Source organism: Enhydra lutris, unplaced genomic scaffold (assembly GCF_002288905.1).
Source record: "Enhydra lutris kenyoni isolate GAN:26980312 unplaced genomic scaffold, ASM228890v2 scaffoldscaffold61, whole genome shotgun sequence".
NCBI lineage: Eukaryota > Metazoa > Chordata > Mammalia > Carnivora > Mustelidae > Enhydra > Enhydra lutris.
Window position 1 is genome coordinate 10,778,722 of NW_019154145.1, and position 16,938 is coordinate 10,795,659.

General features: G+C 38.6%; 1 protein-coding gene across 4 annotated transcripts in view; it reads right to left on the reverse strand.

Moving 5' to 3' along the window:
- Positions 1–475: 475 nt before the first annotated feature.
- LOC111158638 (mitochondrial poly(A) polymerase) overlaps positions 476–16,938 on the reverse strand; it is a 29,427-nt gene continuing 12,964 nt past the window's right edge. The window contains exons 6-11 of one of the 4 annotated variants that reach the window (XR_002641361.1): positions 16,177–16,403; positions 5,590–5,682; positions 5,434–5,507; positions 3,070–3,778; positions 1,337–1,432; positions 476–1,246 (exon numbers count right to left, since the gene is read on the reverse strand). Coding sequence is in view for 1 of the 4 variants with exons in the window: in XM_022520803.1 (XP_022376511.1) it covers positions 3,416–3,778; positions 5,434–5,507; positions 5,590–5,682; positions 16,177–16,403 (757 nt within the window). In the remaining 3 variants the exon portion in view is untranslated. Of the gene's footprint in view, positions 1,247–1,336; positions 1,433–2,781; positions 3,779–5,433; positions 5,508–5,589; positions 5,683–16,176; positions 16,404–16,938 lie in introns of those variants that run through there. The other 3 variants (XR_002641362.1, XR_002641363.1, XM_022520803.1) reach the window with 3 other exon arrangements.

Below are 16,938 nucleotides of genomic sequence, written 5' to 3' on the forward strand. Positions count from 1 at the left end.
ACAGGGGGAGGATAAGTTTAAGTGCATTTATCTAAGAGTGGACAGAGAAAGTGAATAATGCCTTTAATCTAGCTTTGACTCCACTGAGTTCTTACAGGTGGGTGGGATACACATACCACAGATGACATATGAACAGTATATTTTTAAATAACTTGTGGTGATTTTACACATCCTATATTATACATATTACAGATTAAAGATCCTATATAAAATAGACATTTTCTGGGAGTTGTTCCATGGGAATTCCAGAGGAACGTTGTAATGTTTATATTCTTTGGACTATGTATCCCAAGTAACTGAACTCTGCATGAAACCAAAATAAGCCTTTCAAGTATTTAAAATAAATTTTCCAACATCATCCCGAGGTGAAAAGTGATTTTTGGTTATACTTTCATTCCAAGTATATATTGCAAAGAATTTTTCATTAATAAGGTTTTACATGAAATTGTGTGTCAGGACCTGATATTTCCTGATAACTTTAAAAACTACTTAAACCTTACTTCCTTATTAAATATTAAGAAGAAAAACTCCTCTGAGGTATATGGGGGTCAGCTTCTGGACCTTCACGGAAAACTGAACAGCCAAATTTTATCTGACTTAATGATGAGAGCCATGGAACTCAAACTTGCAAAAAAGGAGCAGTGATCTAAAACTACTGGGTATGAACAGATGAATCATCTAAAAGCACTGCCTTAATTTTTATTATTTTTACACAAAAACCTTCAGTAGCTTACCACTGAAAACACACTCAACTTCCTTAAATTGCCATTGGCAGTCCTTCGTGATCTCACCCAACCTTAACTCTTTTGAGCATCCCGGGAAAAACTGCATCCCAACCCACCCAAACTGCCAGTTCTCCAAATACTCCTCCCTCTTCCTGACTCCTCCTCGGGCTGTCCTGTGATTTCCCAAACAATAAGCCCTATGCCCTTCTCTTGTCTACCTGTACTTTCAAGATCTACCTGAGCCATTCATCAGTGAGGCTGATCATCTCAGGCAAAAATGATTTATTTGTTTCTACGGTGTTCTGAACGTTGCACTCCTACAAGGTTTCCCGAAGGGACTGAACGGAGACTGAGGACAGCTACTCACCAACCGAATGCCAGACTCTGGCAAGTGCAAAGTTGCCACATGGGCAAGCTGTGACTGCTTGGTTGCTCTTCCTGATGGCTTTGCTGCGATGTTCCCTGTGCTGGCTTAAAAGACACAGGCAAATGTAGCTTTTCCCTACTGTGGCACCAGCAGGCTGTAAGGAATTGAACAGAGCTGTACTTTAAAGGCCAAGGAATTTCTAGGAACATGACATAACTTGAGACAATTCTAATTCTGTTCTCACCTGACTATAGTCCCTGAGCAAAAGGAAGAAGGGGCTCGTAGTAATGACAGCAGGAAGTCCTACTTCGACTGTATTTTCTCTTCTCCTCTATGATCCCTAGAGATTTGTGAATGGAGAGATTACAGATTTTTTTCCTAGAATGCCTCTGGCCAATTCTCTAATTTCCTAAGGACTGGAACTATACCAGTGGACCATAAAATCCGGAACGAAGTAGAAGTGAAATCGATCTGATCTAGGTAGGCTCATATCCAAATTCTTTCACATACTTAGCAAAAGTTAGATGAAGGCAACCCAATGGAAGCTGAGTAACAAATAGCTAGAAAAGAAACACCCTGAACAAAACTTCTTCCTGACCTTATCACTACAATCAGTTTTAAGACGTGGCAATGACAAGTGCAGATTATCTCTAATATGCAATAAAAACCACGTTTTAAGAATTTGGGAGATGATACAAAGAACTTATGAGAAAACATTAAATTTGCTTGTAGTCTATGTTCAGTTGACTTCAACGAAACTTTAGATTAAAAGATCTTTGTAGATTAAAATTCATCACATAATTTAATCTCAGCCTGAAAAGAAACACAAACCTACAGTGCCCAAGTTGTTGTATAGATTATTAAAAAAAAAAAAAAAAAGCCAAAACACACTTTATGTGCCTAAATGATCATTTTAGGCTTAACACCAACCTAAAAAAGAAAACGTCCAATCAAATATCTGGGATCGTTTCATTTAGAAACTCTAACGTAATTATGCTTTTTAAACCTCTTTTCAATTCCTAGTACAGATTCTAGCCCAAAAGAATCAACCTAACTGAAGAACAAATGAAAAATGGCTTTTCAAAGAACTGTATAAAAGAACGTTGCTACTTGTCTGTATAAAAGCACGCCATACATATATGCAAGAATACGGCTATTTGTCTGCTGGTTTCGGATGTAAAATCGAAACAGCAGAGCCACATGAGCACTCTGAGAACCCCGCTGCTTCATAACAATTCTATTAGTGAGCCCCCCAAAATAATCCCAAGCAGAGCTCGTTAGTTTCTGACCTAAACTGTAAATCTCAATTCTGAGTAGCAAGAATAACTTACATATCACAAAAAATAAAAAATAAAAGTAACACATTTAATGTGTCAGACTCTTGACCTAGCACTTTCCTATGCACCTCATGTAATTGTCAACAAAAATCTGAGAAGCAGGCACTATTATTGTCCCCCTCTTACAGAGAAAACAATGGGGGGCCCTGAGAGGCTGAGTAATTTACCGGGAAGCCAGTCTGGCTCAAGTCCCCTGTTTTCAAGCACTACTCTGCTGGCTTCTAAACCTGAAAGTCCACAGGGAATGTATGGAAATTATATTTCAATACATATCTGCTTTGAACAGGAAGAAAGGAGGTTTCAAAAAATAAGAAAAAGAATACTGCAAATATCATATAGTAGAAACAGGGTTTTATTTTTGAAAACAGAAAAAGTACCTAACATTCTAGAATACAATGTACCAATATTTTTATGTATCTGGCTTAGAATACCGTGAATGTACTGAAGTATCCGCACTCCTATCTTTTAAAAACATGAACCTTTTTGGAAACCTGCTTTAATTTATATATGAAATAAAACAGGAAAACCTGTTTTAATTTATATGTGAATAAGAATACTTTGAAGAATATAGAACTACATACTAAAGGGTAATAGCAAATTCTGAAGCTTTATTAAATTCAATGACTACATATGTACATACCCAAAGTCCTTTTAAATGATTTCCATCCGGGGCCTAATGTTGATATCAATAATGGTTTGATTCTAAAACTGATTTTTTACCTCTTGCTTTGTATAGTTTATCTAAAGAGCATTCCAATCCTCTGTCACCCATTCCTTGTGGCGGACGTTCTAGGTGCTGATGGATCTGAGGCTTATCAGGCTGAAAGCTCCCAGAACTTCAGATGAGGAGGAGGCCCAGTGAGAAGATCATGAAAAGGGACATCGGATGACAGTGGGCATCTATGAGTGTTTCACACCCGTTCTTCCAGGCGCCCCAAAGTGCATGTTCTCGGGGAAAACCAGTTCTTAAAGCAAAGGAGGAGCCACTATGCCTGAGTACTAACTGTTCTTTTCCCATTGGTGTTTGTGTCATTTTCTGGACTGCTACTTTTTATGGATTCCAGCAAATTTTTAATTCTTTCACTTGCAGGCTTCTTCCTTTTCTTCTTAGCAAGAGACACACTCTTTACCACCGAAGGAAGCAGCAGCGTTGCCAGCCCCCAGGGCCGATTACCTGATGGGGAAGGGCGATCTTTATCTTCCTGACTTAAAATCCAGGCACTTTCTCTGGCCAGATCTACAAATTTTTGTAGCTGGCTTTGATTTACATTTTTGCTGATGTTAAGAGAAGTTTCAAAAGGATTCTGAATATGCAGGGGAGAAGACTCAGGTTTGTTTTGTTCCCTTCCCTGCAGATTATTATAAAGAAGAAAAAATGTATAAATATATGAAAGGCTCAGCTCTAAGAACAATTTAGTCTAATAAAATGTCAAAATCAGGGAAAATCCCAGCATTTACTTTACAGAGTAAAGAACTGCTTTCCTAAGAGAACTGGGTATGTGTGCATGTCGTGTGTGTGTGTGTGTGTGTGTGTGTGTGTACTTCTGACTGGGTTTTTTTACCACTGTAGTTCTGTGATTTTTCTTTAGAGAAATATAAATTAGGTTTATAGCTATGGATGATGATGCTCAGATGGGAGTTATCTAGACTAACTCAATCAACAGAAGTATTTTTAAAGTATCAACTGACCTAAGAGGATAAAGCAAGGAAGGGGAAAAAAGTGAAAAATAGCAGAAAATAAAATGAAGATACACTTATTTTTGAGACTTGCTAAAAACAAACAGAAGCACACAAAATTAGAATATCCTTAAATTAAATACAGTAATTAACGTTTCCCAAGAATAAAGTCAGAAAGGAAGAGAAGGAACAAAAGGTTATTCTTTATTCATTATAAAACACTGCAAGTTTTCTATTATATGCCTAAAGATCCAACTTCTATAAGCCGCTGACAGGTAAGGCCACATCCCATAGAAATAAAAGAAAAGCTAAAGCTGTGATTCATCCGACCAGCAGTGATGCATTAGTATATGTAACCTTCTCTTTCAAATGATATCACACATATTACTAAAATAGTAACAAAACACAGGGCCACGATTCTCCAATGTGAGCAGCACCTCTTTATTCCCTAACTGCTCTCAAGCCCTGCCCAGCAGGGGTCCTGCCTATCCATCACCCCTGAGGCCCAGGGGTCAGAGGACAAAAAGGATAAAGAACTTCATGTGATCAGTCACCTTCCTCTCATATGGAATCTAAGCCATAAGAGCTTGCATTACAGAGCTCTGTGTCCCCTCCTTCTCCGTTCCCCACACTTTTCTGTTGTTGTTGCTGTTAAACAAAATCTCCATAAGCAGGATAAGAGGCAAGAATGAAAAAAGGAAGAGGTAAATAAAACAACAAAAGAGAGTATCTGATTATATGTTTTATGTAGCCAATCTTACAATGGTTGTAACCGAGTAACCAAATGCTAAACAGAATAAACCCAAACAAAGAGCTACCTCAAGTATCCCTCATTTGGTAAAAAATTTTGCCTAGGATTCTGCTCTGGATTTTCTTTAAAAAAAAAAAAAAAGTCTCTTATTCCAGCTACTCATATGAATCCAAACCATAAATTCATTTGCCCAAATAAATTTAGAGCTCAAATTGAGACAATCACTAAAATCAAAATGGCTGGGTATCCTACTTCTTCCATGAACACAAAAGCAGTTTAATAAGAAGTGTATATAAAATTATCTTTTCCAGAAGATTTTTCAGAATAATTCCAGAATAATTCAGAATATATTCCACATTTTGAAGGAGGCAGTATTAGATGCTGAAAGAGCTGGGTTTTGCTCTTCCAAATAACTAGATGAATGATCTTACATAGCTCCTTTAGGCATCGATTTCCTTATTAGTATCTCTTACTGTGGAGCTGAAATATAATAACATGTTAGAGTGCTTTGAAAACTAATTAAACACTAGTACAGCAGAAGACCATTTAGTCATTAAATATTAAAATATTATTTACCTGTCGAATATTTATGGAATTTTTATTGAAAGCGAAATTGCCAAAATATTCAAAAAATTCTTTCAGTAGTGATTCTGTAAGAAAAATAAAACAAGGAAAATAAGAGGAAGGTCTATTTCAATTAAAAACAAAGAAAAAGGGAAAAAAAACACCTACCTAGTGTTTCTGTGTTTCCTGAAGGTTTAATTCTATTCAAGTCACTAATAAAAGTACAGTTGTGGCCTTCTATTATGCATTTATCTTCTGCACCTTCAAAAAACAGAAATGGAAAATTTTCACATTTCAAAGATATTGTCTACTTCAGAAAAGGATTCGATAATTAACTAAATTGAAGTTACAGATTAATGTATCCTATTATTAGTGTTATACATATTTACACTGAATAGGATTTAAAACTCCTTACCAAAAAGATTTGAGACTAATTACAGTACAGTGAAATTAGCATTAATTTTTTTTTAGCATACTGAAGTTGTCTATCAACAACACAACAATTCTTTTTTTTTTTTTTTTTTTAAGATTTTATTTATTTGACAGACAGAGAGCACAAGTAGGCAGAGAGGCAGGCAGGGGGGGGGGAAGCAGGCTCCCTCCTGAGCAGAGATCCTGATTCGGGGCTCGATCCCAGGACACGGGGATCATGACCTAAGCTGAAAGCAGAGGCTCAACCCACTGAGCCACCCAGGTGCCCCCAACCCAAAGATTCTTAATCTATCTTTTGAGGTCATCAGTTTTTCAGTTATAAACGAAAATGTAGATAGCTCCCATCCTTCACCAACTCAAATGTTGGCACTATCTTTGATCAAAATATTGAATTTCCTCTCCATTTCTATCTTCATCACCCCTTCATGCATATATTTGCAACAACGACACAAACTGAATGGTCTAAGAGTTTTGAAGAACTTCTGGTGATTTCTAAAATGCAGTATTCTGGCAAAACTAGAATTCACAACCACAAAGTAAACAGCACCCTAGATTTAAGCATTCACCTCTTCTTATAGTATCTGTATATTCAGAAGGATTCATCCCCTTCATGATAAATATACAGCCAGCATGAAATTCCTCGCCCATTCTAACCTACCTTCCACTGCACAGTAAGCAGGCAAATTCTCACTCTTCGAAAATCGGATCAACAGCCACCTCATCTGAAAGCATTTCCCAACTCCAAGTCGGCCATCCTCCGTTAGTTATTTCACACTCCATGAGCACTTAACTGACTGTCCTGTGATTATGTATGCATGCTGCCCACGCCCCTACTCCAGTCTGGGATTACAAATGTTGCTGTCCCATTCGCTATTCCCCCTCTCCACATCCAGTCTAACCACAAATGTCTAGCATACAGCAGGCACATAACCAGTAACCTGAATGATATTTTGAAGGGATTAAATATAGAAATCAGAAAGAGATAGATAAGGGTCCTTCAAATTTTTGTCTCCCCTTTTATTGGTCATTTTTTGTATTTTTCTTCTAGCAGAACTATTAAGAGGTCCAAATGTTCCAGTATGCCAAGACAGTATGTAAGACCTGGTCACTAATAGAATTTCTCAAGTTACTCTAGATCCTAACATATTAATTTTATGTATTTTTTAAAAAGATTTACTTATTTAGAGAGGGAGAGAAAGAACATGCACATGATGAGAGGCAGGGGGAGAGGGAAAGGGGAAGCAGCCTCTGCACTGAGCAAAGAGCCTGATGTGGGGCTCAATCCCAGGACCGTGAGATCACCTGAGAGGAAAGAAAGAGTCGGATGCTTCAGTAACTGAGCTATCCAGGCACCCCATATATTTATTTTAATAGCATATTTTATGTCCTCTATTACATTACTTAAAGTACCCTGAAGAACTTATACTCGGTTATACTTAGATCTATTTTCCTTTAAAGATTTTATTTATTTGAGAGAAGGAGAGAGAGAGAGAGAGAATGTGTACAAGAGAGCATATGCATGAACGGGGGCGGGGGGGGGGGGGTTACGGGTCGGGGAAGAGGGACAACCTTGATTTCTGACCATGGAGCCTGATGCTCTGCTCAATCCCAGGACCCTGAGATCATGACCTGAGCCGAAGTCAGATGCTTAACCGTCTGAGCCACCAAGGCATTCCACACTTAGATCTATTTTTTATGGGACCCAGGCACATGTTTTACTCTTTCAAATTATCGACAGTTATATTTCTTGTGACATAGTGACAGTCACATATATTGATGCTCTTTTAGCTGTTTGTCCTTTTTCAGGAAGGTATTTCCAATTAAAGCATTATAGAAAAATGAGCTCCACATCAAAACATTTCAAGAACTGTACAATAATGAAAAACCGAGACTGTCTCTGTGACCGCTACTTTTCACTAAAAGGGTTAACAGAGTGTATTAAAACTTGAAGGACAAAAAAAGTATCCTCTAATTTAAGATAGGGTCATCTTTGTTTTTTCAAAATTCCTAAAGCATTCAAACCTAGCAGCTTGGCTGTCAAGTCTTTCCCCTCCTATCGTCTCTGCCCCATTTATCTACTGTAACACCTAGACAACATGCACACAATCCAATATAATAGCCACCAGCCACATGTGGCTATTAAAATAAAAAATTCACTTCCTTGACCACACAAATCATACTTCAAGTGCCTAAGAGCCACAAGTGACCAGTGCCTACCCTCCTATGTACAATATGGATCTGAAACATGTCTATCATCACAGAAAGTTCTACTGGATAGTACTGCAATAGAAAAATGATTCCCAACCTATTCAGACATGAACCGTATCACTATTAGTTTAAACCTGTGGTACTCTTTTCTTAAAAGTATTGTATAACATAGTGACAAAAACTTCTAAGTAAATACAAACTCCCGGTCATGAGGAAAAGAGCCAGGTAAGCACCTTAATTAACCTATATTAGGAGCTTGATGACACATTCCCCCACCTTCACCTTAAGTGAGCTTAGAAACTATGAAAAAATAAGGTTATGTATTTACTAAATATGATTTCCTCGCTTCTTTTGGAAACCTCAGAGCCTCATGGATTGGAACATCCACAACTCTTTTTCAGCACAGTATACATGACAAATGAAATGCACTGAGTAATGTTCCCAGAGACATAGCTACATTGATAACTTACCCACAGTCTTCCAGGCAATTAATATCCACATTATAGGAATTGATAATTAGTAACAGGGATCACTCCTGGCATTCTTAATAGATTACTGAGGGGCTGCAGCACAGATAATCATGTCTACAGTCTGTATAATTATTTTGTTAATCTTTCTGGTCAAAAGAACAAAATCTATACTGTGCCAGCTACATGTATTTCTAGTAAGTCACCTGAAGTTGACAGGCACATATGTAAGGGGCGTAACAGGAATAAAGTTCATTTGAAGGCTTACTATTTTTTTCTTTGATAACAAATCTTTTGTGTTGTCCCATTTTTGTAAGAGGAGCTTACTGGAACAAAGCTTGAAGAGCTAAAAATTGTAACTATATTCAGCTTCTAGCAGAACTATTAAGAGGTACAAACGTTCCAGTATGCCATGGATCAGCAATAATTAAATGGGAGAAGCCAACAGGTGATCCGTGCTGTATAATTAATGCAGACAGTTTAACACGAGGGGGCGGAGGTGCTATTCACTTAGTCACATCGCCGTTTTGTTTCCTAACCTGTGCAGCCAGAATGCTTTCCGAAATGCCCATCCAGGCAACTGCCTCTCAAGCACTTGGACCTAACCTTGTGAAGAATGTGTTATGGTGATATCTGTGTTATCGAAGGAGCTTTGTTTATTGCCTCGTAGCTCACTCAACTCCAGAATGTGACTCAGATACTATTCTTCACACACGCACATCTATATACAGATCGTTCCCTATTAATCACTCACGCTCATCAACGCACAGGGTAAAGTTTTACCTGCTTATCCCACCATGCCATATGCTCCACTAACACTCGGCCTCTCCAGGAGGGAGCCAATATTCTGATTAAGAGCACATAATATGGGGTAAAGATGATGAAAGGAACACAAGCGTCTATCTTTCTCCCCCTCCCCAAACACCAATGAAATGACACTAAAATGACATAAAATCTTAAAGATGGAGAACAGAAGAAATATGAACCAAAAACTTTTCAGTTTTAGAACAGATGGACAAGCAGCAAAGACTTAGGAGATCTGAAAAGACTGAATACTGAACTAGCAGTAAAGAAAGCCAAGAAAAAACCCGATCTATGAGGCAGAGCTCCCAACAACTCAGGAGCTGTGAGTACCAGGGCTAACTGGTAGCACCAAGACTGGGAGCCTGATGGCTGAGAAAGCAGTTAGACTCCCCCAGATCTCCTCCTCCTGGAAAGAAAACCTTAGGCTTACTTTGGACAGGGTAAAAGAAAGGATATCTATACACAGGAAGACAGGAGACACAGATGAGGGTAGGAACAATGTTCTAAAAGGAACAGTAAGTAAACAAAAGCGTAGTCAATGTCTACGTGACAGCATGCTAGTATCAGGGTCTTTTCTTCCAGAAAAATAAGAGTCATTTCTGGGGAATCTGAATAGCTCAAGAGGAATGACCCAGACAGTGACATAAAGCACCCTGAGATGATGACCTGAACCGAAGGCAGAGGCTTTAACCCACTGAGCCACCCAGGCACCCCATCAACTGGACTTTTTAGTTCCTAACTCAAACATAAGCAGAAAATCAAAGACTACCAAACACCTGAGGAAAGCCTCTAACATGACACTAAACTTAAAATGAAAAATGAATAAAATGAAAAAAAAATTAGAAAAACAGAAGCTACATAAGGAAGAATTAATTAATAGAACATTTGATGACTGTTTTGACAAAAGATTTTAGACAACTAGTAGCAAGCTGGAGATTCCAGTAATGTTAAGTACATGAAAAACTAAGCAAACAAGAAAATAAGGAATATTAAAAACTATTAATTCCAAAGAACAGAAAAAGTTGGGCAGGAATGAAAATTAATTTTAGTTTACTCCATGGATTAGACAGGAACAGCATTTACACAGTCATAAAAGTATAAAGAGTGCATAGCAAAATTAAGCCATAGCCATATTCAGAATATGAGGCATGGAAGAGACGTGTGTATAGTGAGGAAAAAAGGTAATTCCTCTTCTTCCATAAAGGGAAGTTATACATACTGCCTAAAACTAAAAATCAAGAAACATGGTCTTCATTTTGCAACATATACAAATACCGAATCATCACACTCTATTACCTAAAACCCATATAAAGTTGTATATGCCAATTATACTCCCTAGTTAAATAGAGAAATTATGACACTTTTTGAAAATATAGTTATAACAGCAAACAGATCAGCTAAAAAAAAGTTAAAAATGGTTACCTCAGAGAGAGGCAAAAAGAACAGGAGGCAGAGGCTCAGAGTGTGAGTTACTATTACTAAGTTCGTAGAGTATTTTTCTCTTCACCTATTATGTGCATCTGTACTTTGGTAGAACTGAACTTTCAAAATCAGTTCTTTTCACTTAACACCATTAAGAGAATGAAAAGGGAACCACAGTATGTATTTATTTGAGATATAAAGACATACACATGAGGGGCGCCTGGGTGGCTCAGTGGGTTAAAGCCTCTGCCTTTGGCTCAGGTAATGGTCCCAGGATCCTGGGATCGAGCTCCGCATCGGGCTCTCTGCTCAGCAGGGAGCCTGCTTCCTCCTCTCTCTCTCTCTGCCTGCCTCTCTGCCTACTGGTGATCTCTACCTGTCAAATAAATAAATAAATAAATCTTAAAAAATAAAAAAAAAAAAGACATACACATGAATCCACAATGTATGACCAAGAACTCATGAGGAATATATAAAGAATTCCTACAACTGAATCTTTGAAGAAGACAGGCCAAGAGCAAAATTGGCAAAAGACTTAAAGAAACATCACAAGGATTACTCAAGTGACTGATGTAGGGATGAAAAGGTGCTCAACTTCATTAGTCATTAGGGAAAAGAAACCAAAACACGCCATGATGCCCCCACACATACATTCAGAACAGCTACCATAAGAAAAAGATAACAGCACATGTTGGCAAAGATACAGAGCAATTAGAACTCGTCCACAATGCCTGTGGGAGTTTACACTTCGGAAAACTGTTTGGCAGTATCTACTGAAGCTGAATATACCCAAATCCCAAGACTCAGAAATTCTACTCCTAGTTTATACTTGACAGATAGAGGAGTGCCTGTGCTCACCAGACGAGATGTGCTAGAATGGTATTAGTAATTACCTGTAATGGTCCCAAACTACAAATTATTTTTATGCCCATCAAAAGTAGAACTAAAAATATTTTTTGGTTTGTTCCCATAGAATACTGTGCCACAATGACAACGAGTGGTCCACAAATACACGAAGAGTAGGAATGAATCTCCTAAACGTAATATTGAGAGAAAAGAAACCAGATGCCAAACAATACACTCTCTATGAGACATAAACAGGTAAAATGAACCCATGCTGTGGAAGGGGGGGGGGGGGGGGGGCGTGGAGGGGCCCGAAGGGAAGACAGCTAGTGCTTCTGTGGTATTTTCACTCAGGGAGGACCTTCCATGGGTGTGTTCAGTTTGTGAAAACTGATACACATACACGCAAGTACTTCTAGATGTAATATATTTCAGTTAGCTTAAGAAATTTGGAAAACCTCTCAAAGTTTTCTCACCTATGAAAATAGTAAATGTGCCTTATGAGATTTGCTGGGAGGACTGCATGAGATGGTGTATATGACTTTTAGCCAAGTGCCCAGCACAGAGTCAGCACCCAGTAAGTTGTTACTGCATCACACAGAACTAACAATTAAAACTCTCTTCCATCCTGGGGTTTCTGCATCAAAACTGCCAAAGATAATATACCCAGTCATTTCTTCCTCAAACCTTTAATTCATTGCAGGAAGGAAGCACAGGGATCCCAAACAAAAAGGTAAAACCTAACAACTGTTTATGAAAGGAAAATGCCACAGAAAGCACTAAGTGAAGAAGTAAATTTAACAAAGGCAGCAAAGCCAAAATAGGAGAGAACACACAATAACAGACATAATGGGGAAAGGAGCAGAGATTATAAGAAAACACAAAGAAACAGAAATTCAAGAGTAACCAAAATACGAAAGTTTCCATCATGCTCAGTACAAAAAGCTCTCAACTGTAAAACGCTCAGCCTATCCTCTGAAATCTGTTTACTGAACTTCTCCTACGAACCCAATACTATGCCAGGAACGGAAGATGCAGAAATGAATCAAAGACTGCCGGCCCTAAAAAGGCTGGGCCAACACAGGCAGGTAAATAAGTTGGCAACACGACAGCTGTTACAATATACATGTGTACCAGGTGCTGGAAGCCAACAGAGCGCTACCTCCGGGAAGGCCGGCAGCGGGGAGCCAGCCAGGAGTGACCTAACAAATGAGATCTTGATCTGGGTTCATCTTCTCCCTTCCCTGGCAGAACACTGAAGAGCTTCTCTCCATGGGAGAAGAGGAGGCAGTGAGAAGAAGGCAGTATCAGGCAAAGACAGGGACACAAGAGCAGAACATGAGGACTAGCAAGGAGCTGGTAGAGCCATGAGCCTCCAGATTTGCACACAGAAGCGAATGTAAGAGAAGACGAAGAAAGGGAAGATCAAAGGGACCCTAAATATAACTCTACGACCTCTAGATTATTCTAAGTTCCAACCAGGTTTATAAGGCCCTAGAAGTGATAGAAGGTGTTCCAGAAATTCATGCCGCCTTCTATTAATAAACAAGCGAGCAAGCAAATATTTTTCTTTTTTTAAAAAAGACAAATTGAGAACCACTATCTGAAAATCGAGGCAGAGGCACAATGTAGATTATACACAAGACTTAACTCACTCAGCCAATCAACCACAGAGCACCCGAGATGGTTTTGACAGTTTCAAAATTTACCATTGTTTTTATTCTTAGGTCCTGTAGCATATATACCAATGTGGGACCACTGGTTAAAATCAGAAAGTATAAAACACATGGAACCTAAATGAATAAAAAAAAATATTTTTATAAAGTCTCCTTAAAATAATCTTCGCATCCTTAATATACATTCATGAAAAATCCTTTTATAAAAAATTCAAGGTATTATCAGAACTTCAAAAAAAATCAAAGATAAAAAAGTAACAATAATGCTAATCAAATTCATGTATTCGTTTATTGGCAATTCACGCCCACAATGTGCTCTGTGTGGAGATGAAGCTGCAAAAAGCATCCTGAAAATTTCTCTTAGTGTTTAAAAGCTATCACAAGGGGCGCCTGGGGGGCTCAGTGGGGTAAGCGGCTGCCATCAGCTCAGGTCGTGATCCCAGGTCCTAGGATCGAGACCCACACTGGGTCCCCTGCTCAGCAGGGAGTCTGCTTCTCCCGCTGCCTGCCGCCGCCCTGATTGTGCTTTTTCTCTCTGTCAAATAAATAAATAAAATCTTAAAAAAAAAAAAAGCTAACACAAAAAATTGTAAGCAACCAATTTGGTATTTAATTTTTTTTTAAAGATTTTATTTATCTATTTGACAGACAGAGATTACAAGTAGGCAGAGGGAGGCAGAGAGAGAGGAGGAAGCAGGCTCCCTGCTCAGCAGAGAGCCCGATGTGGGGCTCGATCCCAGGACCCTGGGATCATGACCTGAGCCGAAAGCAGAGGCTTTAACCCACTGAGCCACCCAGGCGCCCCCCAATTTGGTATTTTAAAATAGAAAATTAAAGAATTCCAAAACTAGTTGTGTCTGTTCTGATGCCATTAGATGTGAATAAAGGTAAATTGTTTTAAAAAATAGATCTGGAATAAAACCTCAACATGTCATTTTAAGTTTGTCCATCAATCACATTCTTTTTCTAAAATAATTAGCAGAAATTTTTTCAAAAAGATTTTAGGAAGTTACCTAAGGATTTCAAGTGAGAATAATATAGTAAGAGATGAATTTTTGATAATCATTCTGCTAGTTACAAATAGACTGGTGGGAAACAAATGGAGGTAAGGAGAGAAGGTAGTAGAACTGCTCCCAGGAAGGGTCTGTCAAGGGCCCAACTCTGGCAGGAGTGGCAGTTCCCATGCGGCTGGAAAACAGCAACAGGCTGTTAGGAACAGTTTGCCCCCTACGTCAACTTGCCTCTGTTCTTCCTCCTTTTCATAGCTTCTGCTTTCCTTAGCTTCTAAACTCCAAGAGTTCCATGATTTTTCCCCAAAATGGTCTCTGTGAGGGCAGTTTTTTTTTTTTAAAGATTTTATTTATTTATTTGACAGAGAGAGAGAGACACAGCAAGAGAGGCAACACAAGCAGAAGGAGTGGGAGAGGGAGAAGGAGGCTCCCTGCTGGCCAGAGCGCTGGATGTGGGGCTCGATCCCAGCACCCTGGGATCACGACCTGAGCCAAAGCCAGAGGCTTAACAACTGAGCCATTGGGGCACCCCTGTGAGGGCAGTTTTAGGCATGAGCACACACACAAAGGTTGAAGAGGAAGTGCTATTTACAGGTTGTTTATTGTGAAGAAATACCCACATTTTATGTCTGTCTGTCTGTGTGTCTGCCTTATGCCTCTACCAGGTTGTGTGTTACCTAAGAATATCATCCATATCCTCACTGTACCAAAAATGCAAGCCAATGTACAATAAGCAACCAGGAAATACTGAGTGAATGAATGACCCCAAACAATGAAAGAGCACAGCCACGGATGTTGCCTCTTTAATTCAACCTCAAGAGAGAGATTCATGACCACTACCCTACCTTCTGAAAACTTCCTACTCTGCCTTACCCTATCACACTGAGCATTTTTAAAGCTCGGTTTCAAGCTACACCAGTGCTTAACAGGGTTCACAGGAAGAATTACTTCTAATTTGGATAATGAGAGAAGGTGGCACAGAAGAGAGAATTGAGAGAAGTCATGGTCCAGGCAGAAAAACAAAGAGTCTGAACCAAAGAGCTAAGATGGAGCGTGAGGAGAGGCACCACGGTACTGAGCGCAACGTGAGCACGCAGGAGGAGGGACAGGAGAAGAGGCTGGGGGGTCGGTGTGGCTAGATAAGTGAAGATCTTCAATACCAAGCTATGTAAATGGAGATTTATTCCATAGGGAATAAAATCCCCTTAAGGTTATTTTAAACCAGGAAGCTTCAGAGATGTACTTTCCTGTGGCCGCAGCACACAGGATGGGGGAAGACACAGTGGCTGTGCTCTGCGAGCATATTCCTTACTTACCTTCCTTTTAGAATTTAGAACTGTTCATCCTTTAGTATCTCCGCAGTCTACCAAAATGTCAATTCATTTGTGACATAAAGAATATACTTATTTTACAATAATTCACCCAAGACTGCTTGTAAGCTTTTAACTAAAAAACACATTTAGGATCTTTAAAACATTATGAAACTTTTTAGCAACTTCAAGAAAAATCTGGAAATAAATTCAGATTTGGAAAGCCATCACCGAAACTCTGATCCACTCAAAAGTTGTATCTGGGATGTTTTTTTCTCCCCAAGATCATTCCAGGCTTGGTCAAGAGAGAAGCTCCAACTGTTTCATGATAGCTGTAAACAACCTTGCCAACTGACACAAACAGGACAGAACTCTAAGGGCCTCAGCTTCGCAAATCATCTGCTCTCATGACCCCTTGTGGGCATTAAAAAATACAAAGCACTTTAATTTTAGATTCACAAAGTTTTAAAAACACAGGAGACAAATCTTATGACTAATAAACAAACACACGTGTCTGACAACACATGGTAATTATATTCATTTAAAATGTCAGAAAGAGAAAAGAGACTGCTTCCAGTCTTACCTGCTAGAGTTTTTAGGTAGTCAAGTGTTGGAAGAATAGGGGGTGATCTCCTCTGGAGAAAAAAGATGACCATCATTGTAAGAGAGAAATTTGTAATCCAAGAACCAGGAATACTACTCGTTAATGAATGTGCTCGAGCCCAACACCGAATACAGAACACCAAGGCTCTCACTCTTGAGTCGAGAGCACCATAAATATAAAGGAGTTCAGAACTTTTCAAGGCAATCCTTTAAACGGAAAAAAAAAAAAAAAAAAAAAAAAAAAAATTTAAAAAACAAACTTTAAAAAGAAAAAAAAAAAAAAAAAAAAAAAAAGAATTTTCAAACCCCAAATTATGGCTCCAGAGTAGAGTAAAAACACATATCTGGAAACATACGTAAATATCTTACTGTTATCTACGCATACTCAGAACACCATGATCAGATAATCAAAAGCATTATGTATATGCAATATAAAATTTAATGTGAATGGCTGAATATCAAATACATTCATTAACATTAAAACACTCTTTTAAATGCTGACAGTCCTACTGCAGTTGTAAAACTCAGAACTTTTAATCAAAGTTCCTAAACATGACTTAAATAATAAAGGAAACACACTACATCTGTGTTCTTTAGTAACTATCAATAAAGACACTGACATATTTGTAAATGAGAGGCTCTACACCTCACTTTCACACCTTAGTTATCTAGTCCTTTCGCAAGCAAGGAAAATATTCTACTTATTTTATCAAGAGAGTATACATGTCTTAAAATTCAGCCA